The following is a 27,319-nucleotide window of genomic DNA, read 5'->3' as shown; positions in this document are numbered from 1 at the left end:
AAAGTATAGTATATCTGTGAGACAGAGGAACACTGCTAGCTTGATTTTTTTTCTTCTGTTTTTTTTTTCCTTCAAGACCACCCTTATCAAACACATACAAGAACATGCTCGAAGCCTTTAATGGCTAAGAAAACGGTACAGGTCAAGAAAAAAAAAAGAATATTTTTAAGGTAATTAATTGCTTTACCAATTCTTCTTCTTTACTAATATTTTAAGGCAATTGGACTTTTAACTTCTTTATTACCAATATATATAATAAATAAATTATCAATTAATAAGGAGAATATAATTTTATAAAAGTTTCTATTTAATAGAAAGGCTCATGCATTACTTGGAAATATATAAATAAAATTAGTTAGTTATTAGCATAATTCTAAAATTTTGAAATGCCATCTAATCAAATATTATAATAAGTATTGTTATTGTTTTTGCTAAACCATATCATTTTATTAAACCATATCATTTTTGTAAAAAAAAAAAGTATTTTCACCCAACTAGGCACGTTGCTCCCTACCTAATGTTATATAAAGTAATAAGATTATATTGAATAATATGAACTGACTTATAAAATAATTTGTAAATGAATTTTGTATCTGTAATTATCCTAAAAAAGAAAATCACCATTTTACACGTAGCAATAAAGCCTGATAAGCAGTAAGCACGCGATCCTGATCCTCATAGTCGGTTTGTGTGCTAAAAACGGTGTCGCATCGCAGAGAATGCTTCTCGGTCGAACCTCCACCCTGTCATGGAGGTACCATCGTCTCTATCGTCCATGGAGGTATGGTTCCAGCCATGTTTTCCTGCGGTTCTCATCGCTGGGAAACAACTTGAATTGGGGAAACAGAGAAGTGAAGTGTTCTCGCCGAAAAGATTCCATCGTGAGTGGCAGTTCTGCGACTCCTCGTTATGACCCCGTAAGTTTTCTTCTTCTTAACCAGAAACAAAAGAGGAAGTCAATTTCAAATGAACTTGTATGATGTTTCTTGTAAACTAGGTTGGTTTAATTCTATACTGTAACCTCAACAAAGGAGCTCAAGGAATTGAATATACTGTTTAGTTGAATCTGCAAACGATGGAAGAGAAGAAACATTTGTAGGTCTTGAAAGCAGCTTACGAATTTAGGCTCAACAGTATTGTATTAATTATTCTTTTTTATTGTTATTGATCGCTTAGATTCTGTGACACTTGAAAATTTAACACGAATTGACTGCCTTGGTGTTGTATAACATAATGGAATTGGTAAACCTAATTATGATGTTCATTTGTTGTTCTTTTTTTAAGCTGTAGTTATCCATAGGCATAATAGTTGTTCAATCACTCATCTACATAGGATACAGATTTTAAATGGAAGCGGTTTGGGTCACTTTGGGAAGAAGCAAAAGCCTGCTCATGGCGGAAGACTTCAACATGGACGAGGCAATTCAAAATATGGAGGCGGTACGAGTTATTCCCATGGTTTTCCTAAGGCCAAGCCATATGATATATGCCTATGTGGAAACAGGAGATCTGCTACCATATCCACAGGCTCTTTGAACGAAATGGGGCACACTGAAATGGAAGGGGCAAAACAAAGAGTACTGAGGCCTGGGATGGTTCTACTAAAACAGTACATCACCCATAAAGAACAGGTTGTTCTTACTGTCATGCCTTAAATTGGGTATTAGTGTTTTTGAATGTTTCAAACACTTGTCAAACAAATCGGGTCTACACATAAATACAATGTAGCTAAAGTTAATGTGCTTTGTTGCTATAAGCTGGCATGCCAATTAGCTAGCATGCGTGCCTTCTGCATTTCTTTTAAGAAAGCTCGCTGGGTATTCCAAAATCCTGTAAGCTTGAGTAGTTGTACACTGTACCACTCTTATTGTTTCAGGTTGAAATTGTAAAGAAATGTTGCTATCTTGGTATTGGCCCAGGGGGATTCTACCAGCCGGGTTACCAAGATGGAGCAAAACTTCGTCTGCAGATGATGTGTCTTGGTATGAACTGGGATCCCATGTCAAGAAAATATGATGACACTCGGCCTGTTGATGGTAGTGAGCCACCTTGCATTCCACACGAATTTAGCCTGTTGGTTAAGAGAGCAATTCAAGATGCACATGCCCTTGTTAAGAAAGAATACCATGTTAGCAATGTGGAAGACATACTCCCTCTAACATCTCCTGATATATGCATTGTCAACTTTTATACTACCAGTGGGAGACTTGGGCTCCACCAGGTCAGTGCTGTTCCACCATGTTAGACTGTCCCATTATCTAAACAATACTTGCGGTTTACTTACTGATGTCAGTAGCTTGAAAAATGTGGTTGTACAATCTAGCATTTTCTGCAAGACATCAAGAAGTTGTATGATATATAAGCATAAAAAGTTCAAGGAGATAAGCATCTATATATACTTCTACACATCCACTTTTTGTTTGGAATGATAAGAGAAAAAAAAAAGTACCATGATGAGCTTTATACTTCTTGTTGTAAATTGTTTAAAGAAGTTATATGTACTCATTTTGAATATAATACATATCTATTTATATTAGGATCGTGATGAAAGCAGAGAGAGTCTCTGTAAGGGATTGCCTGTTGTCTCCTTATCCTTGGGCGATTCTGCAGAATTCCTGTATGGAGATCAGAGGAATGTGGACAATGCAGAGAGAATTTTTCTGGAATCAGGAGATGTTTTGTTTTTTGGTGGTAAATCTAGACACATATTTCATGGTGTGTCGTCCATCATACCAAAGTCGGCTCCAAAGGCCTTGCTGGAAGAAACATGTCTTCGTCCCAGCCGTCTCAACCTTACCTTCAGACAGTTTTGAGAAACCTTTCAATCTCTACTACAGGTCAGCCTTTTGCTTGATTTGCATCCTAACTTTGTAAGATATTTCAGCAGCACAGCCCGGCAAAATTTGTCTTATACGCTTGATTAAGATTTGGACCTATTGAAGTGATTATGTTTTGTTAGGCTTGTCGTTTGTGTATTTATTCGTGTTCGAATGGAACCATCTGCTTTCACTTTCCAAATTATGAACTTTATTTAGGATAAGATACAATGATTGTATAGAGCTGCACTATGCACATTCACGAGACAATGATGACTGCATCCAGGACAGGGAGATTAATCGCGAAAAGTAATGATAATTTGATCCATAAGCTACCATATCCAATGAGAAAATCTCCAGCTCCTCTATTGCCATGGAAAATTTTCTCAAAACTTGAGATCCCGATTGTGGATATCTGTATTAATTACTAACAGATTTATAAAATGCAAAATGCAAAATATTGCACATTAGGATTGACTTAAAGTAGCTCGCGGGAATCCATATAACTTGATGCCCCTTGAAAGAAAATAATATTCAAACTAGGGCCGTAAAAATAAACCGGAAAATTGGACCGAATCGGTCCGGACTGGTTGGTTTGGTCCAGTTTTAGACCGGTTTGGTTCGGGACCCGTTCTTCCATTTTAAAAACTGGTCTGGTCTCAGTTTTATATTTTCTAAGACTGGACCGGTTCGCATATTTATATATTTTTAAGTAATTTTTTATATTATATATAATTTTTATAAATTATAATTATATATAAAATAATGTTATATTATAATTTATAATATAAAATTTTAATCTTAAACATGAACATTTATTCGATCATATATTTTAAATATAAAATATATATTAATTACATTTTATGGCTTAATAAATTCTCAACATATTACTTTTGATAAATATATTAGTAATACTAATATACATTAGTATATTAATTACTATATTATCACTAACATAAAGTAATAGTACTATACCAATAGTATTAGTGTATTACTAATATTTATATATATTAATATAAGTATAAGAGATTAGAGCTTTAATATATATCAAAAATTGGAAAATCGAATCAGAACCGACAAAACTAGAAGAACGGTTTAAGAGAGTAACTGGTGAGGCATCGGTTATTGAAAATACAAAATTAGTATATACTAATTCGGTCCTAAAATTTATTCAAAAGTATATCAAACCGAACAGATTATACTCTAACTGAAATAAATTAAATATATTTTCCATGTGTGGCCAGTGGGGTTATTGACCATGACCGAGATGGTGGGCGGTAACCAGAGGAATGAGGATGGACCCAATGGATAAAAACGAAGTCTTCATGATACGTCAGAAATTTGCCGGATTATATTTTGACATTTTACTCTGTTTTGTTCAAAAAGTTTATAAACCCGCGATACAACTCATAATTTGTTGATTTTCCATCAATTAAGGGCCACTCTTGTCATTATTTTTTTGATCTTAAACTGTTTTAGTCCAAATTATTTTAAATTACACATAAGTGGATACCAATATGATATATTATAATGAAGAGAATATTCATTATTCTATTTCTAGATTCTGTTGTCATTTTTTGCTCATGTCCTATTTCACTTGTCTATGTTGCCTTAATCTCTAAATGCTTCGGTTGGTGCCGCAACTGTTTGATTGGTTTCGTGTGAGCCTCTTGCCTCTTCCAGTAGCCCCGTTATTTATAGTATCACCTTATCGGAGGGATATCATTTGGGTTACGAAGATAAGATACTATATAAATTTAAAATGAGTCACCATATCATAGGTAGCTAGAACACGTTTGCTGGCCTCTGGTTGATTGTCATTAAATAAAAAATCAAGTGTGATGTTTGCTGTAAGGATGATGAGTAGAATGGCTCGTAATATATATGCCCAATTCAGATGTTCATACGCTCGGGTAAAGTGGGAGTCTATTTTTTCCATTTATGAGTAGTTTGAATATTAATCTTTATCATATTTTCCAATATTCAATAAGTTACATGTACACATCTCCTTAAAATTCCTTAGGAAAATAAAGTCTCAAGTTATTTTGGTAGTGCTTCTGTTACAGATGATTTCTAGTTGTATAAGGAAAAATTGTGAATTTTTAATTGTTTATAAGCTGATTGTGGAGTTTTCTCAATGCTCTATTTTTTTTATTATAAAATTTAATAATCGTACGGAGAAAAGAAAGATGAAGGCTATGTTTGGTTGTTAAGATGGTCTCAATCCATCTCCGACTAATTATTAATAGAACTCATTACTTTTTTAACTTCTCGTAAAAAAGTTAAACATATCTCAACATACTTCATATATTTAAAGATATATCTCTCAGACTATTTATATTCAAATACATTTCAATGGGATAAAAAAAAATACTACTATTCACATATCAAATCACCTAAGATCACCTTAGCATCCAAACGCAGTCGAATTGTTTAATATTTATTAACACAATCTTCAAGTTTTATTAAACTTAAATAAGCAAATTTATTGTCTTTTACTAATTGATATGACTTAACATAATAAAACTCCTTAAAATAGCATATGTTATAGGTTTCTTCGCATAATTGATGTCTTCAAGTAGATGCTAGTGGGAGGGGAAAAAACCTTTAAAATCTGCTACAAAATCAAGAGGGAGAAGAACGTGGAATCCTCCATGGCAAGTAAAAACAGTGACGTCTGATTAACTCACGATCATGTAGAAGGTCGTTTATTGTTTTGTTGCTTATTTTATTTTATTTTATGGTAGATTTCAATTTGATCTGAGACCTTATATATATGATTATGTTATGGAATATAGGTTGTTTCGTTGCATTATTGCAGTGGTTACCCTTAATCATATTCCATCTTATTTGTTTATAGTTTTTTGAACAATTTATATATCGCTGGAATTTAACCAGCAGAAACAAACTTTGCGTACCCCCTTAAAACTATCTCAGCTTGAAACCCCACCTTGAAGTGATACACAAGAGGTTAGGTACATTAGATTCCATTACCTTGTTTTCATTTACCCAATATTAAAAGAGAAAGTCTACTATGCAGACCCATTATGACCGCTGGTCAAAATTAATTTGTTTTTACTTAATGATTAAGAAAGTGATTTTAAATGTATTGGTGTATTTTTTTTTTAAATATTTAAAAATATTAAAAAAATGTGAAAAAAATATAAATAAATAAAATCACTGGGTGGCACACCAGCGGATTAAAATCCAAAAAATTATTCTCAAATCATTATCCACTATCCACACCTTATAAAAAAAAAAAATAATTATTGATATAAAATATGAAAATAAATAGTAACTGATATATAATATTTCTCCTTATCTCCTTTGTGGAAAGAGCTAAAAGTTATTGGAGACCCATACTTCGTCCATTCCACCAAAGAGCAATGAGTATGACGTACTCCGAGAGTCACACATGCTACTGTTCTGTTATCTGAATAGAAATTAGTTTTTCTTCCTTGAGTCACCATCCATTAATTTGCATCAATTAATTTATATGAAAAAAACTAAAAAAGTTGGCCGATTAAAATATATTTGTATTCCATTACTCTAAAGAAAGCTATGATCCTGTCAGAATAATATTATATATTGATCATATCCCCCTGTCAGGTGATATTATGCTTAGTACTGTGCGTGCAATGTATTTGCTCTCACAAGGAGTTGCATTAACGTGGCTAATTAAGAATTTCTCTTACATACAGTCTTCAATTGAAAATAAATAAATAAATAAATCTTACTTCAATGCAGGTTGTTAGACTTTGGCTCGATAACATTGCTCTAAAACCTCATGACTCATGTGATGTTATGGGCAGAGGTGATTACTGATCCATTCACGCACACACTTGGATTGTTCCCTTTGGCATTTTTCTATGAAGGCAACAAGCTGGCACATGTATTCTATGATCACTCTATATATATTATTAGATAAATCTTACTTCCAACATATATTAGACGTTTATACTCTATATATATTAGATAAATCTGGGTGAGAAAGGGCAAAAAAAAAAAAAAAAAAAAGATAAATGTGGGTTATCTAAATTATTTTTAACTTTTCAAAATGTTAACAAGTCGACCTGAGACACGTCAGCACCCGTACGTAGTACGTCCCTCCTATGTTGCTGATCCCCTCTATTTATATAACTTTCCGGCTTCGCTTAAATTTAGCCTCACCACAGCCGCCCCTGCATAACCAAAACACGTTAGAGAAGAAACGTTTTTAGTTTTAGAATACATGCATATCTATATATAGAAGATATATAGAAAAACGTAGCAGTGAAGAGAAAACCCACCAAAACCGAAAATGCAGGGAGTTATGGTGCGGAAAGCCGTATCATCCGCAGCAAGAAATTCTGCGATAGCGCAACGCTGCTTTTCTCATTCACGGGTAGCTCAGAAGGAGGCCCCTCTCCAAAAGGATGACGTCTCTGTTCCGAAAATGCCCCCCTTCGATTACTCTCCTCCACCGTACAATGGTCCCTCCGCCGGCGAGATCTTGGCGAAGCGGAAGGACTATCTCAGCCCTTCATTGTTCCACTTATACAAGAAACCCGTGAGTCCGCGCCGCACCTCAACTTATCTTGATCTTAAAAAGGACAAAAATCATATGCTCGATTGCCGTTCTTTCGGGAATTGATTTCTACATACATATATGTATAATACACACGCGCACACACACAGAGTACTTGCATAAAATTACATCATATGATTTGTCAAAGTGGGGCCATGAGAATGGAATTGATTTTTTTTTTCTTCTGTTTTTTCGGGGTGGCTGTGATCATAGTTGAACGTCGTAGATGGGAAGATGCAGTACCTGTTTGACGACGAAGGGAGGAGATACGTGGACGCTTTCGGTGGGATTGCAACGGTGTGCTGCGGGCACTGCCACCCGGATGTGGTGGACGCCATCATCAAACAAACCAAGCGCTTGCAGCACTCCACCGTCCTCTACCTCAACTCAGCCATCGCCGATTTCGCGGAGGCCCTCGCCTCCAAATTGCCTGGCGACCTCAAGGTGCCTAAATTTTCACTCATAGTACATAAATAGTATAGTACATAAATAGTATATATATAAGCATTGATCGAAACCACCGACTTGAATTAGTTGAAACGGAAAGAAATTAAGAAAATAGGCTGCAACTACGGCGTATGATTCACACACACACACACATATATATAATATATATATATATATATATAATTAGATATTTTATCTTTGATCTATCTGTAAAAAGTTCGATAGTATCATGCATGTATATATAGGTTTTAAAATTAAATTTATAATATGTTTCTTAAGAAGAATCAGAACAAAAAAAAAAAAAAGTGTTCGATTTTCTTGAAGAACTTTGTAACTATCTTTGTTGGTAGGTGGTGTTCTTTACGAACTCTGGGACGGAAGCGAATGAGTTGGCTATAATGATGGCCAGGTTGTACACAGGATGCCAAGATATAATATCTTTGAGAAATGGGTATCATGGAAACGCAGCGGGGACGATGGGGGCCACCGGACAGAGCATTTGGAAATTTAATGTCGTGCAGGTAAAAATTCCTAAATGAATCTATCGTCCTATATATATGCATCTTGTTTTGCTGGGTTTACGCTGGGCTCTGTGATGATCAGACTGTCTCAATGGTTTTGTGCTTTACTAGCCTTCGTATGATTAATATTGTTTGTGACATCAAGAAAATGTCAAAAAATAAAAATAAAATTACACTTAACTCCCTCGAGGTATAAAAGATTTTCAAGTATATGTATTCTATACTATCAAAATTAATACATCGAATCCTCAAAAAAAAAAAAACTGATAAATATTTTAAGTACCTTAATTCAGTTATATTGCGTTGAGATAATGAAAAAATAGGTGATATATTGATAGTCAAATCTAATGAATGGTACATTGTTTTAGTATTTTGAAGATACATTTAATTAGTAATTAACTTCGCATCTCAAATTATCAAAGATTTTTCATTTTACACATCAAACCATCAAAACAGACACATTACATCTTGATCAAACTATCGAAAATTGATATTTTTCATCTAATTACTAGCTAGCAAAATGCAGAAAATATTATATTTCCTTTCGGGAATGTCCAACCAAAAATAAAAATCAATCGGTGAAGAGGTCACATCGTGTGGAATAAGTAGGCATATTAGTCCCATTTGGCGGTTAATAACAATGGTAGCTAAAACTTAATTAATTTAATTGGACAATCACAGCTCTTATAACGATGGTGAAATTGTCGACTTGATCATTGTTGTACCATTCCAACAACGTGCTTGAGCTTAACTTAAATCAATGATGAATTATGCTCTTACAATTCAACTAAGACATGCAATTTATAAGCCTTTAGTTCTTTGAATGTGGTATTAAGAATCAATGTCCGTCCAAGTTCTTGTATGAACTATCTCAAGTTATTATCCGAATTTAATGGTCTCAACTAAGAGAGAGATAGATATGTATGAAGTCAGCCTTAAATTTATATATACCGACAAAAATAAATTATTAGAACTCACTTCATATTCTCTCTCTCAATTGAGGTAGTCCTTGAGTAGGGGTAAAAAAAAAAAAAAAAACCATTGAACCTGTAAATTAGACTGGACCGGACCAAATCCAATCTGGTACCAGGTTCAATCCGGTCCGGTACTAGTTTTATTTTTCTCAAAACAGGTCGAAATCGGTCCAGTTCCAGTTTTTCTTTTTCTAACATTAGACCGAACCAGTTCATATATATTTTTTAATTTTTTTTTATATTGTATAAAATATTTTTTATATTATATATAATTTTGTATTATATGATAAATTACTAATTAATATAATATTAAATTTTAAAATCCTATATAAATAACTATATATTATCACTATAGTCTACTGTATTAGTAATTATTCTAATACTATATCACTATATATTATAATATATATAATATATAACTATAATCTATAATACAATTATAATTTATATTATAATATATTACAATATATTATCACTATATTATTATATTCTATATAATATACCGGAAAAGCCGGACCGGAACCGGAACCGGAAGTACCGGTTTAAGCGTATAACCGGTACGGTATTTGTTATTCAAATCTCAAAACCGGTATATATTGATTCGGTTCTAAAATATGTCCAAAACCGAACCAAACCGGATCCGTTACACCTTACCCTTGAGAGTATCTTTTCCTAGGTCAAATAATTTCAAGTTTTGGTATTAAGAAGATGCAATTTAATTTAACCATCAGACGCACAAATCAGAGCTTAACCATCAGACATATATCTCTTTGGTCAACAGAGTGGAGTTCATCATGCCGTGAATCCAGATCCGTATAGAGGTGTTTTTGGCTCAGATGGTGAAAAGTACGCAAAAGACGTCCAAGATCTTATCGACTATGGAACTTCTGGCAATGTGGCTGCCTTTATATCTGAAACAATTCAGGCACGTCATGTACCTCGAATTGTTCTCTCTCATATGCACTTTATACATAATACTCCTTAACCTTGTTTGTGTGTACAACAGGGTGTGGGGGGAATTGTAGAATTGGCCCCTGGATACTTGCCGGCTGTTTATGGCAGTATTAAGAACGCAGGAGGCATCTGTATTGCTGATGAGGTTCAATCTGGGTTCGCTAGAACAGGGAGTCACTTTTGGGGCTTTGAGTCCCAAGGTGTCGTGCCTGACATAGTGACAATGGCAAAGGTTCATTTTCTCTTATTTCTTTTGCTCTCTTTACTTATTATTTATCTGGGTTCTAGAGATGTCCATAAAAATTCTCGGGCACAGTAACATTATAGAAGTCAGCTTGCCATGTTAGGAAATTTTTGGGGTTTGATACCTTCTATCTGGTACAGATGCTCATCTTTTGTTCATAAGACCTGCTTATTATGTTGAAGTACGTTTCTAGGCAGTTTGCTAGTATTGGATTAATGACTTGCAGTGATCAAATCGTTCACCTATTATTTGGTCAAACAGCATATGGGGTGGGTTATAATAATCCTTACTAGACATGAAAGGATTTTTTATTTTTTATAACCAAACCTATAGATATTACTATTGGAATAAGATTGGGTGGGGTGCCCCCAACAAGAAACTCGTTCAATTATTGAAGAAATGCAAATAAAAAGAGGGGAAAATGGAGGCAAATGAATACTCCGGTCCCCATTTTCCTTGGTAAATAAAGTACAAAGGAAAGGGCCACCATGCAAGTGGTTGATTCGGCAGTCCCGAAAGTTATGAACTGCTCTGAGTTGCTCGTTGAGTTCCTCTTCAAAAAGGGGTGTATTTCTACAGATTGTTCTGAAAATCTCACTACGTAGATTGACGATCGTCCACTTCAACGAAGACATTTATATCTCCTCAAGCTGGTACACAATTCTTCAAAAACAATTTATCGTTTATCTCTAAAGATCTTCTTCTCTGGTATCTGCAGAGCATTGGAAATGGCATTCCCCTCGGGGCGGTGGTAACCACTCCTAAGATTGCAGAAGTATTGACTCGCCGCAGTTACTTCAACACCTTTGGTGGGAATCCAGTATGTACTGCTGCAGGACTAGCAGTTTTGAGAGTGATCGAGAAAGAAAATCTTCAGGAGAATGCACTTCTTGTGGGGTCTTACTTGAAAGATAGACTAATGGCAATGAAGAATAAATATGAAAGTAAACCGTCATCCTTAAGCTTTTGCGTCTAGGAATTTATTAGAATCCAGTTGATAATCTTTTCTGTTTTGCGATATTGCTTGCTGCAGTTATCGGAGATGTGAGGGGAAGAGGACTTATGCTTGGAATTGAACTTGTCACTGATCGTCAAGAGAGAACTCCTGCAAAAGCTGAAACTCTGCATGTAGTGGACCAGATGAAAGGTCCGTATTTCTTTCGTCTGATATAACCTTAAATCTTACCTCTAGCTTTTAATGGGAATCTAATTTTGCCATTGCAGAATTGGGAGTATTGATCGGAAAAGGGGGATTCTACGGAAATGTGTTTAGAATCACACCTCCTCTCTGCTTCAACAAGGAAGATGCTGGTTGATAGTCTTTCCTTCTTAATTAGTGATCACTTGTATTTTCCAACCTATTTTGGTGGCATGCATGCATTTGATATCATTTCCACAAGTCCTCTAGCTAAAATATACAATCTCTATCTTTTGGTTGCAGATTTCCTTGTAGATTCGATGGACTACGTAATGTCGAGGATGTGAAGCGCTAGCTCCATCTAAATGCCGACAAAAGTTGTCTGCTTGTCTAGAATTGATGAATTGTGGTATCATTTCAGCTACTGTGAGTGAAAAATTATTATAATATATATATAGAGACCATGCGGGTTTCTGCTTGAATAAGTTGCTATATATGATCTTTAAAAACGATGAGTCAACAACTCGTTGTCTCTCGAGATAATTCTCTCATGTCTTCAGTTTGGTGGTCTTATATATAAATATATATATATATATATATATATATATATAACTTGATTCTCTGATCTCTTTCTCCAAAGTTTTGTTACGTATTTGCTTTCAATTCTTGCATAAAGATGTGACTTTATATATATGGTACACTCTTCCTTTGCACACTACATATATATATATATATATATATATATATATATATATATGATCGCCATGCACATATTGGGTATGTACTCGTGTGCTGCATAAATGAAGCAGGAAGTTATTAAAAAGTACTTCGTGTATTAATTCATGATCTTAAACCAGCACTTAACGCAGACAACAAAACACCATCGATCATGTCACATGTGGAAGCAAAGTAATAGCTTGGTCAATACATTCTATACATATTGCATGCAAGCCTATATATAATATAAAGTTCTGCCATCCATGGTCAATATATATAACGTACGTTGCAGTTGGAAAACGAAACAAGAAATACAAAAAAATTACATCATGAACCAAACATGATTGTAATCTGTAAGGTTATAGCTCACGCGTGATCACTTGAAGCATAAGGCAGTAGTACCCCAAGCTAGCATGATCATGACTTGCTATATATCATCTCATCAAGCATATCACAGAAGAAAACCCCCAAAGAGTAGTAGTATTCATTTTTATTTGGGGAAAAATCAATGACAAATAAATAATAATTTAATTAAGCAACATATATATATATATATATATATAAGAAAGAAACAGCTGCCACAGGAGCTTAATTGTTTACAAGCCATGTCCTTATTTTTCCTTCGGTTCATGTGTGTACGTATGTCCTTGGAATTGAAAATCTGGATGAGTAAAAGATCAAGGATAAGATCTACCAGTCACCGTCTCTCTCCTTTTTTTTTTTTTTTTTTTTTGGAATAATATAAATCTCATTAATTAACCAAAATAATGAGTCTAATTTGTACACGATGCACATGATCATAAGCTAGCTCTCCTGCAAAATGCTACAAAATTGCATCAAAAACTACACATCAAATACCCACTACACCCAAGGAAACTCAATGCTAGCTAGGAAAACCAAAGGCTGACACTATATAACAACGACAATAATGCATTGACATTCGGACAGCATCACATTCATATGACAGCAGCAACAGTCGCACATGACAGAATTATAGACACTACTGGTACTTTAATACTTTCCATGTTTTGATTTACAGCAACTCAAACCCTAATTTGATATTATAGAGAAATGCTATTTATAATTATCTCCGCACCATACACCAATTTGTAATTTGTTATTTTTGTTATTCTATTTAAACACACACGGTACCATACACCAATATGTAATTTGTTATTTTTATTATTGTATTTAAACACACATATTTACATCTAAATACGTGTGTGTTTAAATAGAAGAGCAAAAATAATAAATCACAAGTTGGTGTGTGGTGTAGAGAATGATAAGTAGTAGATTTTTCCTTATTTTATATATATATATCTGATTAATTTTTGAAACTTTAAATTAGGATCCGATTAATATTTAAGTGACAAGTGATGATGAAGTAGTAGTTGTTCATTTACGATAAATTTTAGTCAACTGATCTAGTACTAAAATCTATTGAACCGGCCAGTTAGGGTAATTGCCGATCGAGAACTATATATGAGTGATTATGTCCCAGTACTAGTTTTCAAAATTACCAAAGTACATACTACTCAACTCATTTAATTAACGACTGAATTAAGGTCCAAAACAAGCATTGCCAAATTGGATTACATGCGGCCAAATTGGATTACATCCGGGCCTCCTTTTCATACTTTCCTTCAATAAGATCAAGAGTATATAATTAAAGTAAATTGGAGATCTAATGACTTGGAGATGATGTGATCGATCCCATTAATTAGTTTCACTACTACCCTTTAAGATCAATAATGAAAATGGTTTTGGTGCAGCCATTAATATAGTAGCTAGCTTACACCTTATAAGCTTGATTTGAAGAAGATTATATCCAATCTATCAAACAATAACAAGTTTTCGTACTCGATCGTTTTGTATCACAGATCGTTGTATATATTTGATGAGGATTGATCTCAATACCCAGCTTCATGGTCATCAATATTCATGCATGTAGCACTGATGCACATAACACAATTAAACCAGAGGGCAAATCCTCCAAAATCACACCAAGAGAACTCAAAGAGAGAGAAGTAGAACTACATTCTGCATTATTATGCACACAGATCAATCACAAGATGACAATCATGTCTCTGGGATGGATTAATATTCCACATTTATTTGCAAATCGTAGCCCTTAAAATGAACTCATGACTCAAAAGCACATGAGGCAAAACAGGAAAAAAGATAAAGCCAAACTTACGAGATAGATAGCCACCACCAAATGATGAGCATGAAGGCTTGAACTTTGTAGGACTACTACCGATCGTGTCGAGCCACCATTGATGACATGGGAGAGTACCTGATGCCTGCAGCAGGAACAGCCGTCGGGTGACTGAAAATGAAACGAGAAAACCGGATTGTTGACACCAAAACCGGAAGGAAATCGATCAACATGACTGCAAATTCCTCGAATATATATATGCTCTTTCTTAGAGCGACACTCGTCAATATCCAAACTGCATCCGTAAGACCCATCGCCATTTTTTCACTTCTCTTCCGACATTTCAACAGCTAAAAATGTACGAGATCAGCTTAGTTATAAAACAGTTTCAAAAAAAAAAAAAAATTTATAAAACATACATACATTTAATATATATATATATATATATATCGTTAATTATCAGTACTTAATGTGCATTAATATTAATGTTAATTTATAAAAGGCATGGGTAATATTGTAATTGTATTAATTACGTCAGGCTTTAATGGCTAGGAATCGAAAATTAGGAATGAGGACATTATGGGCTCATCCTTGGTAGGTGTGGCTAATGGGCAGTGTCCGTACACGAAATTTGAAGACTTTAGTTCCAAAATGTCGACACTGTGGTTTCATCGAATTTTTTAGATCAATCTACTCATTGTATATTATTTACGGAAAATGCTAGAGCGACCGCTTGGCTCTCGCTGGTTCTAGTACATGTTTTTTGTCTTTTTTAAGTTATTTTTTATATAGATTTTTTTAATATTTTAAAATATTTTTAAAAAAATAAAATAAATTTAAAACATCATTAAAAAATACTTTCTCAATCAAAAAGTAAAAAAAAAAAAAAAAAAATCATTAAAAAATACATCATTAATCTTAAAAAATATTTTTGTTATGATTTTTTATTTTACTTCGTAATTAAAGAAATATTTTTAAAAAATATTGTGAATTTTTTTTATAAATATTTAAAATTTTTTAAAAAAAATTATAAGAGCCAGTAGCCACACATATAGAGGTCCCGTCTTAAGTTTATTTAAAAAAACTCTCACTTGTAGCGGAGGAAAACCGTGATAACATCATTACACTTAGGAGTTTACAAAGTAAAATAAAACATCCAAAAATATACCCAAAACCAAGTGTCAAGACAAGCCAGAAACCAAAATAAATTCTACCAAACATAAGCCAAAAATCCAAAAAGACTACAAACAACGTGCTTGATGAAAGAGTAAAACAATGTGCTGAGCGTAAACCAAGACGCAAGACAAAGACGCAACTCGACGAAACGTAAAGTTGTAAACTTTGAGCAGTGAATGAAACAACGTAAGCGCAACTGACCACATTTACGTAAACAAACATAAACGTAAACGAACACAACCACTCAATTAGTCCTCAAATACGACAAAGACAATTTATTCGTTCTAATCAATCCTTTAAGGTGCTTCGGAACATGCAAAAGAGATCTCCAAACCAAGGTCGAACCTTGAGCACTCATTTTTGCCAAATAGTCAGCCGGCGCATTTCCTTCCCGATAAATATGATTAATAACAAACTCTCCACCTTCGTACAATCTCATCGCCTCCTCCCAGAAATCTTCTAAGTACCACACTCCACAATGCTTCCTCTGAATCGAAGATACACAAACCAAGGAATCAGACTCAATGTCTACCTGATACAGTCCCAAAGCACAACAATATTTCAATCCTATTAATAAAGCCTTCAACTCTGCCAGATTATTCGAACCCTCCCTAAGATAGGACGAAAAAGAAAGCATCATGTCACCACACAAATCCCGAATAATACCCCCTGCACCTAACCTCCCTGGATTACCGAGGCTACACCTATCAATATTTAATTTAAACCTTCCATGCCTAAGTCTCACCCAACTAACCAATTTAGCCTTCATTGCTTTAATCCGAATAATCGGAATATTTAAATCTCTCAACCTCTCCTCATCAGCAAAGACAATTTTTGTTAGTGTAGGAAAGCTACTTTGCACTTTCCTTAGCCACACACAAATAGACCTCCAAATCTCTTCCGTCGAGATGCATTTACGTTCCATCCTTGCCTTACACATGCATTGCCACAACTTCCAAATAATAATAGAAGAAAGAATACCCACAATACAACCCACCTGGGACTTGGTAGACGCACATCTAAACCAAAGCAAAACCAAGTCAAACCATCGTTTATTTGGGTCATAAGGAATGCCCAAGATAATTGAGAACCTCTTCCAAATTCTAGAAGCCAAATCACCTGCAGCGAAAACGTGATTTAAATCCTCATACCTCCCTTGGATACAACAATTACACTTGGACGTAATAGGAATACCAACTCTCCGCAACCTATCATCAACACTTAAACTGTTATGAAAAGCTTTCCACATTAAAATGAAAATTTTTTTTGGCAAAGCTGCATGCCACACCCACTTAGCCCAAGGCACAGATGGCGCCGAAACCCGAATACAATTCCAGACTCTTTTGGTGGAGAAACCGCCATATTTATTATGTAGCCAAACAAGTAAATCTTGTACAGCTTTGTGAGCACCCAAGAAACTACAAATTTCCTCTGTTTTTTGTATTCCAACGAGCCTCTCTAAGACTTCAATGTCCCATCCATTTTCAATTTTTAATTCAGCCAACTTCAACTATGGCACATCCACCACATGACAAGAATTAGCAAGAGGTCCTTCATTCAACCAATGATCCCACCAAAAAGAAATATTCTCATTCCGGACTCTCCATTTTGAATTATCTAACACCACTGGAATACACTTTACTACCATCTTCCAAAACCGCGAACCCTTTTCAAAACCGCGAACCCTTTTTTGGATCTAATAAAGAAACATGTTTATCCCCAATATATTTAGCACGAAAAAATTGTGACCAAAGATCATTCCCAGTCATAACCTTCCATGCAAATTTCATATGAAGCGAAGTCTAAACCTCATCAAAATCACGGAGGCCAATACCTCCCTTATCAGTTGGCTTACACATCGACTTCCAAGCAACCCATTTCCTTTTATCCTTTCCATATTTTTCCCCCCCAAAAAATACACTTAAAAGCCTGTTTAGATTTTTCAAAATCCCTTTTGGCAACTGAAGGATAGACATAATATGGATAGGCATACTGGCTAGCACATGCTTCAACAAAATCAACTTGCCACCAGCCGAGAGACATTTTAATTTCCACCCCCCAAGTTTATTCCTCACCCGATTAAAAATAGGCTCCAAATGTAAATTTTTTAACCTCCCATTAACAATAGGTGCACCAAGATAAGTAAAAGGGAAAGTACCTTCTATAAAACCCATGATATTAAGTAGCTCCCTCTTCCTCCCTGATGAAACTTGCTTAGCAAAATACATGGTCGTTTTCTCCTTACTAACTTGTTGCCCAGATCAATACTCATAAGTCTCAATCACCTTCATCAATTCTCTCATCGACTTCTTCCCTCCATTTGAAAAGATAACAACATCATTCGCATAAAGAAGATGAGAAACAAGAGGTGTACCTCTTGGGTGAGAGAAACTTTTAATATTGCCACACAAAAAATTCCTCTTTAATAATCGAGAAAACACTTCTTCCATAATGATAAACAGATATGGCGATAAAGGGTCACCCTAACGCAAACCCCGACCTCCTGGAAAAAATCCCGAGACGTGTCATTCATCATGATTGAATACCAGGATGAGGCAATACAATTCCTGATCAAATTACAAACCGAAGGAGAGAAACCAAAAGCTGCCAACACATGCAAAAGAAACTCTCACTCCACCCAATCGTAAGCCTTTGCCATATCAAGTTTCAAAAGAACATTACCACCCATAACCTTCTTATTAAGACAATGTACAATTTCTTGCGTAAGGCTAATACTATCAAAAATACTTCTACCTTGGATATACGCATACTGCTCTGAAGAGATCAAAGAGGACAATAAAGGCACAAGTCTTGCCACCAATACCTTAGTGCAGATTTTATAAAACATAGAACATAAGCTGATAGGCTGAAACTTATCAAATCCAGTCGGCTGAGCCATTTTCGGAATAAGCACTACAAAGAAGCCGTGTAGAATCTGGGAAGAGGAACCCCCCAAAAAAATTCCCTTACCCCCCAAACGTACAATATCCAGCATGCACGATAGAATCATGACCCAAAACCATCTGGCCCCAGACTACTCTCTATGGGAATACTAAAGACAACTTGTTTCACCTCTTTTTTGGCAGGCAACTAACAGAGTCTCAAATTTTCCTCATCAGGAATCACATTAGTCACTAAGTCCCCCAAATCCGACAATACAACTCGTGTAGACTGGCCCGAAAATTCCATGAAACAATGTACGGCACCATCATGGATTTCCTTCGGTGATGTTAACATGGACCCATTTGGAAGTCTCATCTCCATAATCCTTGCTTGCTTCCTCTTATTAAGAACGCCATGAAAATAACGCGAATTCTTATCCCCAAAATTCCACTATCGAACTTTAGCACACTGAGCTAACCGAACTTCTTCCCGATGAAGCCATGTATCCAACTCCATTTTTTAAGCAAACAAGTCGAGCTCTACCTCTTACTCATAGCAAATCTGTAACTGTTCTTCCAGCCACTCCATACGATTCTCCAAATCATGAATGTGCCTATTCGTCCATCCAAAAACTGACTTATTCCATCCTTTGAGAGCTATTTTTACCCGTTTAAGTTTTGTCGCAAGATTCATGAGCCCACTGCCAACATGAGCTTGTTCCCAAGCCTCTCGAACACATCTAGTAAAATCAACATGCTCCACCCACATCTGCTGAAAGCGGAATGGAGATGGCCCATAAACTACCACATTTTCCACCGGAGAAATGACCATATGAGCATAATCCGATGAACTGTGAGGCAAATATCTCATAACTGAATCCAAAAATACATCAAAAAAATGTTGATTAACTAAAGAACTATCCAACCAAGCCCAACTACGGGAATGACCTGGACGCCCATTGCACCACAAGAAACACTTACCCAAGAACTTTAATTCCAATAACCTGCAAGAATGGATCCAAGAATTAAACTCCTCCATAACCACCACAGGACGTGGTCGACCACCAAGTCGCTCCCTATCAGAAGCAATGATATTAAAATCCCCTGTAACTAACCATGGATTAGCTGAATTACTCTCCCTAGCAAGATCTGCCCACAGCTCACGCCTTTGCTCATAAGAACATTTAGCATAGACAAAAAAAATTTTACAATTCCTAATACCATCAATCACAAAAACTGAAAGTTGTTGAGTACCACAACTAACCATACTCACAGTAATATCCTTCGTCCACAAGATCCACATTTTACCATCCCAAGCACCATTCGAAAAACCATAATCGAAACCAAGCACCTTCTTAACATCCTCCAGTTGCTCATCCCGTAAAAAAGGCTCGGCTAGTGCAACCACTTTCGGTTTAAACACGTGCATAATATTTTTCAACCTACTCCAAGAAGATCTTACCCCTCTAACATTCCAATACAAAATTGAACTACTCATAAATTCAATTTAGAAGACCGGGTAATAACCCGTTTACTGCTGCGAAGTTTCGCATTTATACCCTCACTCTTTTTCTTCACTTGCTCAGGCATTTCAGAGTCAGAAAAACCATCATTTGCTTGAACCAATTTTCCTTCCATTATCTCAGCATCAGATAAACTAGCCAACGAACCAACCATAACATTGGCATCCCCATTCAACATTTGCGCCGAGACCTGCTCAGCACACAGTCCACCTTGGGCATCTACCAAATTATTAACCCAATGGAAACAAGAGTCTCCTAAGCCAGTTCCTTATAAATCAATGGCATCGCTTCATCTCCCTGTACATTAATCCCCGTGGAAACAAAGGAACCCACCACGTCAGGTGCTATTCCAGGTACCACCTCCGTTAAAACCAGAGGATCCTTTTCAGAAACCACCCTAACTGCCACTTATTTCAAAACCAATGGCACAGAACCAGAACACTGCACTTCCACCACCTCAGAAGTCACTGGACCCATCTCCTCAAAAACAGAGGATACCACTAAACATAAAAAAATACATACTAGAGCCCAGCGGGAGCCCCAGTGGTGGCTCTAGCATTACTCATTGTTTAAATGAATATTTAACATATCATCTAATTTTCCAACTACTTTACAATCGAAGGAGTCAAGCATTTTGCTTAAATTAATGGATGTAATATCTTTCTCTTTTTTTCTTTTTATTTTTGAATTGGGATGTAAATAAGTTCTAAATCAAACAGAAGAACAGAAAAAATTCTATCCATTTTTTTTAAAAAAAAAAAGAACTAACCATTTAGGTCCCATTTGAAACTTAAACCAAACTCAACTCATTTCGGTCTAATTTTAAGTTGAATCTGACATTTAAATACTCAACTCTTCAATCATTAAACTCATCTCAATTCAAAACCTCTTTACATGTGAAATTCACAATCTTTTTTTAACTCAACACATTTTTATCCACGTGATCCACAATCTTTTTTAACTTTCCATATATAAATTTAAAATCATCTTAACATCTAAACATATCTACATTCATCTTAGTTGAACCCTACAAAACTCACTCTACTATCTCAACTCATTACTATTCATAAAAAACTTAACATCCAAATGGAGCTTAAATTTTTTTCCTCAAATAAATAAACAATTAAGATGTACCATTTTTTTCACTCTTCTCGTCTTCCTCTTTAAACCCCCCCCCCCTCCCCGGCTCTTTTGTTTCCAACTAGTTTTGTTTTGTTTTTTTTTTTAAATGTGGTTGAAGTGAAATTACGTAGACAACAAGTAGGTTTTTCAAAAAAGAAGAAGAAGAGGGGAAAATAGTCATGCACCCATAATAAAACCGAACCAAGTAGTAACCAATTACACTGCAAAGTTGAAATGTTTTTAAAGAAGTAAAAACTATTTGATGCAAGAATTTTTTTTTTTTTTTTTTAATGTGGATAATGAATGAATGGATTGGAGTGTTTTGGGAGTTATGATCACTTTATTTATTTTAGTTTTGTGTAAGAACATATGTTTTTCCAATGATTTATTTAGAATCAATTCTCATAATGGTTTGGATACAAAAAGTCTTTTTAACTCATCTCATGATCTCATCTAATTATTATAACTTTATCAAATTTCTACATAAAATACAATAAATAATTCAATTTTTTCAAAATTCAAAATAATAATAATATTTAAAAATAATATTATAAAAATATTTTATTCAACTTTCATTTCAACTCATCTCATTTTAACTTATTATCCAAACCTCTCAAAATGGGTTCAATACTAGGATTCTTTTACACTACAAAAATTGTCACATTCACATGCAAGTTACATTTTCTAAGACTTCACTACTAGGTGTAACTAACTGCATCTCCTGAAAGGCACATGCATGGCTACAGTACCAATAAACAGTCTCACAAGTGCTTAATTTAGTGCAAAAGAATAACAGATATCACACCTTAATTAAGAATTTTATTACTCATTAACATCGTTCTAAAAGAATAAATACAATTGAGTAAAAGTTGAACAATTGTAATCAATCTAATTATTTTATTTTTTTAATAGAACTGTAATCGAGTCAAGTCACAAACATTCAAGCTGATCAATTTCAATAAATCTTGAAGACCCCTAATACTCTAATTTGACTCATAAATTCAAGCAAATTAACAAAGTATACTACAAGAGAAATGCTCTTTTTTGACGAGATTTTCATTCCAAAAGATATCTTCTGGAGAAATTGTGTAGGAACTTGGGAATATTTACAACTGGGATGGCGCCAACAGAAACAGGAATTGAATAAGATGAAGAGAGCATGACATAAAGGATGGGAGGCAACACAATAAATAAGATGAACAAATATAAATCACCTACTAGAAGCCAGATTTGGCTTTGATACCAAAAGGGGTGGAAGTAAGATAAAGAAAGGGGACCAGATGACTGGAGTTGAAGTAGGGACCAGATAACTTGAGTGATAGTGCAGGTGAATTAAGAGAAATGAAAGCAAGATTAGATAACTTGAATTAATAATATAATGAAAGTAAGGATCAGATGACTAGAGATCCAGATAACTGGAAGTAGTGAAAATGAAAGTAGAGTAATGCAAGACCAAATAACTGGTAATAATGTTAAATGATATTACTTAGTAAAAGAAATAAAGTTTATTCATACTGAAACAACTTACAATAGATTTCTTAACAAACTCAAAAGCGTTAGGATTTTCTGGAGAAATCCGAGTAGTATGAAAGGGAGAGGGGAGAAGTAGCTAATGGAAGAAGTTATTCTTCCCCTAAGACAAGGTTCCCCTTTTATAAGCGAAGAAGAAGCCTTTAACAAAGTAAACAGTACAAACAACAGTACAAGTAGCAGAAAGAATCTTGTCAGAAAAGAAGGTGACCAATCAGTCTTTTATGGACGGTAGTCATTTGGTGCTTCTGAGTATTTTGTTGATTTCTACCGACGGATCAGTCATCAGATAGTTTTGGAATATCTTCTGAATCATGTCCAAATATATTATTGTAGGGATCAATAACTGAAGCTTTAGAGGATGTTTCTGACTCAATATCAGAATTATTCTTATCAGCTTTATCATGTTCTGCAATTGCTTATGTAGTAGATAAATCAAATCTTTTTTTGTTAATCCTTGGATCAAATTCTTATTTTCCTTGGATTTGGAGGATTTGCTGGATTTATCAGATTTAACAAAAGTGGTAGTTTTAGCAAAAGTAGTGGCCTGAGTGTTTGGTTATTCATGCAGAGCGATCTGTTTAACAAACAGAAATTCATCAATACTCTCCAGGTCTAGAGCAGTTTGAGGAAGGTCTCGAACAATATTGTCAATAACATCTTGTGTGTGGAAAAATCTATCCCACCACTATACAAACCAATATTGGACTAACAAATTACCATTCCGATCGTAACTCCACTTTAATATCTAAGGGACTTTGTATCTCTTGTATCTCTTGCTTGGATTTGGGGCATGAGTGGGTAGATGGTTGACTTCAGGGTATGTATTATGAAATGTAACAGAGATATGAGTGACGATAGGATTAGTGAATGTTGAGTTTAGTTTTGATTGATTTCATGATAAATAAAATATTTAGATCTAATTCATCTATTAGTTCTAGATCTAGTATGCCCCCTCATATCATTAATGAGGAAGACTTTTCTATTAAAGAAACAGATAATGTTGATTTTAATAAATGGTGTATTCCAAAGATTGATGCTAAATCCATTTACAAAACCAGTTGGCTCAGTCTATTTTTAAGACTGAGTTCAATGTTAAAACTTTTGAACAAACATATGTTATTTCTAAATGAGAAATGTTGCATGTTTAACAGAAGATCGATTCAAGATTTTCTGGTAAAAGGTTACAAATTTCTGCATATTGATTATGTTCAAGTTGCTATTAAACCTCTCACAAGGAAAGACATTAATGATTCGGTACTTCTTTATTTGCACGATGCTAGGTTAAAGAAATTTGAAACTGGCATTCTTGGTATGATTCAATCTTCTCCGTATAGTGGTCCTGTCCACTTTGATTGTTTCCATGATTTAACTCTTGCTTTGGATAATCCTAACATTCTTAAAACTTTTATTTTAAATATTTTAACATCTGGGTATGATATAGAAGAAGGTAGCAAATCTCTTACCATAGATTACCGTATTTATTATCGTACATTAAAAACTAATTTAAATCCTAAAATTATTTTAAAAACTTCAGGAAATACAACTTTGTTCATTCAAAGTTCTACTCCTGATGCTAATATTCAGATTCCAAAAATGATTTAGTGGAAAGATATTACTCTCCCTGAGGAATGGACTTTGGAACATGAAGTTCCTCCTGCCAAAGTTATTTCTAATGAACTTAACCTTGATTATATTCAGCAATATTTGAATAGTATGGTTAAAATTAGTTTTGATCAACATTTGGTTAACAATGATATGAGAAATTCTTTTGCTGGAACCAAAAGTTCATTTGCCGAATCTATTGCTAATAATCCAGAAAGAAGAGATCAAAATCTCAGAAAATTTCTAGAAGATTCAATAAAACCTGTTAAACCTAATTTAAAACTAAAAGGCGTCGCTACTGCCTCTCAGGTTACTTCCGCTTATTACACTACTAAGAATATTAATATATCTAAAGGTAAAGCTATAAAGGAAGAAGCTGATAAAGAAAAAGTGATGCTTCATCTTTATCTCCAACAGTTTCATATATGGTTGCTCATATTCATCACAGACAGCTTATTGTGATTAATCTAACTTTTGAAATTAATTTAATTGCTTTATATAGTGAATATAGTTCTGTTAAAAATAGTGATAAGAGAAAATCTTATCATGCTACTTTTTCTGATTCTGAAAAATCTCGTGTTAAAAGGAAATGGAAAGAAAAAATGCATGTCTTATAAAAGCATATAATTTTCTTTGATTTCCTTGAAAATTATTATGTTTCTAAACTTATTATGTTTTTAAAACCAATTTTGTCAAGGAAAAATGAAAGATAGTGGTTATATCTAGCCACCCTACTTTAGAGACAATTGTTATTTCTCATAAGGGAACTGAATTAAATGTTTCTCCCTTTAAAGTACCCAATCTTGATTCCAAATTTACTGAAACAAAAAAAATTATTGAACAAAATAATTTTGTCTATCAAACTCTTCATGTTATAGATCAACAATTGGACCGCATTAAAGAGAAGGTAGAAAGTCATGTTTCAGTTTCAACTCCCAAAATGGAGAAATCTTTTGAAAATTTTTTGATTATTTTACTTGAGAGTAGGCAAGGTCTGAAAACTAAATAAGCCAACACTCTTGATAAAATTAATTAAATGCTCACTGATTTAAAGAAAGAACAACCATCTACCAGTGCTTTAAATAACAATGGAAAGAAAATTGTTTCTAGTTTTTCTACAGAAGAATCATCTGATACTAATTTTTATGATAGAGATCTTGTTTTACTTGAAAAAAATTTTCAAGATATTGATTTGGAGAAATTTGGAATCAAAAGATTTTCTTCAAAAAGGCACAACTCAATGAGTCTAACAAGTAATTGGTATCCCAGACCAACTCCACCTGATTTACAGTTTGAAGAAAGATTTTTTCAAACATAGTTTTCTATTTCTTCTGACAAACTTTATGAATGGAATGTTGATGGATTATCTGAACAACAAATTCTCAATACCATGAATAAAATGTCCATGGTTGCAAATGCTTATGTTAATAATAACAGTCTTAGTCAAACTGAGACAGTTGATTTATTAATTACAGGATTTTCTGGTATGTTTCGACATTGGTGGGATAAGCACCTACCAAATGAAGTAAAGGAAACCATTCGAAATGATGTTAAGCATGATGATGAAAGTTTACCTATTTTTGACAAAACCATAGGAAGAGGCATCACTGATGGTTTTAATACTTTGATTTATACTATTGTTAAACATTTTGTTAGAACTTTCTCTAACATTACTAATCGTATTAGCGATTATTTAAATAATTTGAGATGCCGTCAAATGTCTAATTATAGATGGTATCAAAATGTTTTTATATCTAGAGTAATGCTTAGGGACGATAGCCAAAGCCTTAATGGAAATAAAAATTTATTGATGGATTACCTCATTTATTTGCTCATAAAGTTAAGGATGAACTTACTGATATCTTGAGACTCCTTAATTATGATAATTACACTTATGGTGATATTATCAGTACAATTAAGAAGTTTGGTATTAGTATGTATAATGATCAAAAATTGCTTTGTCAACAAATGAAAAATAGTAAGAAAGCCAAATATGAAATGAGAAATTTCTGTGAACAATTCGGCCTTCCTCCTATTGCTCCTTCTAGACAGAAGCACAAACACTGATAAATTTGATAAACCTCACTCAAAGAAAAGAAGTCATAACCATGATGAATTTTATCAAAAAAAAAATTGATAATTTTTACAAGAAAAAATCCTTTGGTAAGAAAAAAAATGTTTTCAAAACTCTCCAAAAAGAAAATGTTTTAATTGTGGCAAGTCTAGACATTTTGCCGATAAATGTACCAAAAAGCCCAATAAGTTTAAAAACAAGCTTAATTAGCTAAACATTAATGATAATGATCAAGAGGATCAGTTTCATCTCTTAGAAATAAAATTGTCTGCATTATCTGACATTAATGAATTCAGTTCAAGTGATTCTGAGTATCACATAGAAATTGATTCTTTTGATTCTCCCAACATTAAGCTTGGTTGTAATAATTCTTGTTGCAAATGTTTGGGTAAAACAATCAATGTCTTAACCAAAGGTGAAGAATAAGAAAATCTTTTGTTAGCCTTAATTAGTCAAATTACTAACCATGAGCTCAAAGAATAATATCTTCATAATCTCAAGAAGACGATGGTTCGCCAAGAACCTGAAACTTCTAAATCAAAAATTACTTTCAAGAAACTTAGGAAGATTTGAAAAGAAAAGGTCCAAAGAAATTTCTACTACTGATTTACAATGTAAAGTTGTTTTTATTAAAAAGAAATTTTTTGACTTAAAACTGAGAAGAATAGTCTCAAATCTCAAAATAATTCTTTTAAACAAGAGTTATTATGTTTAAAAAATGATAAACAGTTTAATCAAGATATTTTTTCTGACAATGATGAGCAAATAAATGATTCATAATCGATTGAAAATGAAGAAAAACCTTCTCCTTTTAGAACAAAATCAAATTTGTTTGATTCATCATACTATTCCTCCCAACTGGTTTTCTAAA

General features: G+C 34.0%; 2 protein-coding genes and 1 long non-coding RNA gene across 4 annotated transcripts; 2 read left to right on the top strand and 1 right to left on the bottom strand.

Moving 5' to 3' along the window:
• The first annotated feature begins 661 nt into the window (after positions 1–661).
• On the top strand, positions 662–3,040 carry LOC121266409 (alpha-ketoglutarate-dependent dioxygenase AlkB homolog). 2 transcript variants are annotated; one of them, XM_041170224.1, is made up of 4 exons: positions 662–917; positions 1,341–1,631; positions 1,877–2,221; positions 2,538–3,040. In XM_041170224.1, the coding sequence occupies exons 1-4, from the start codon at positions 720–722 to the stop codon at positions 2,811–2,813; spliced, it is 1,110 nt and encodes a 369-aa protein (XP_041026158.1). In that variant the 5' UTR covers positions 662–719; the 3' UTR covers positions 2,814–3,040. The 2 variants fall into 2 exon arrangements, with proteins under 2 accessions (XP_041026158.1, XP_041026159.1); XM_041170225.1 differs by having other exon boundaries at positions 777–917; positions 1,334–1,631.
• A 3,899-nt stretch (positions 3,041–6,939) lies between these two features.
• On the top strand, positions 6,940–12,245 carry LOC121264898 (alanine--glyoxylate aminotransferase 2 homolog 3, mitochondrial). Its single transcript, XM_041168251.1, has 9 exons — positions 6,940–7,365; positions 7,597–7,827; positions 8,181–8,351; positions 10,107–10,250; positions 10,332–10,511; positions 11,242–11,467; positions 11,557–11,670; positions 11,748–11,834; positions 11,965–12,245. The coding sequence occupies exons 1-9, from the start codon at positions 7,117–7,119 to the stop codon at positions 12,006–12,008; spliced, it is 1,446 nt and encodes a 481-aa protein (XP_041024185.1). The 5' UTR covers positions 6,940–7,116; the 3' UTR covers positions 12,009–12,245.
• A 229-nt stretch (positions 12,246–12,474) lies between these two features.
• On the bottom strand, positions 12,475–15,189 carry LOC121264899. Its single transcript, XR_005940575.1, has 2 exons — positions 14,576–15,189; positions 12,475–13,039 (listed from the first exon to the last, which is right to left on the bottom strand). It is a non-coding gene; the product is annotated as an uncharacterized LOC121264899 (long non-coding RNA).
• Between the last annotated feature and the right edge of the window lie 12,130 nt (positions 15,190–27,319).

The sequence above is a fragment of the Juglans microcarpa x Juglans regia genome, chromosome 5D (assembly GCF_004785595.1).
Source record: "Juglans microcarpa x Juglans regia isolate MS1-56 chromosome 5D, Jm3101_v1.0, whole genome shotgun sequence".
Classification (NCBI taxonomy): domain Eukaryota; kingdom Viridiplantae; phylum Streptophyta; class Magnoliopsida; order Fagales; family Juglandaceae; genus Juglans; species Juglans microcarpa x Juglans regia.
Note: the sequence above shows the minus strand (reverse complement) of the source record. Positions and strands in the feature narration are given on the sequence as shown.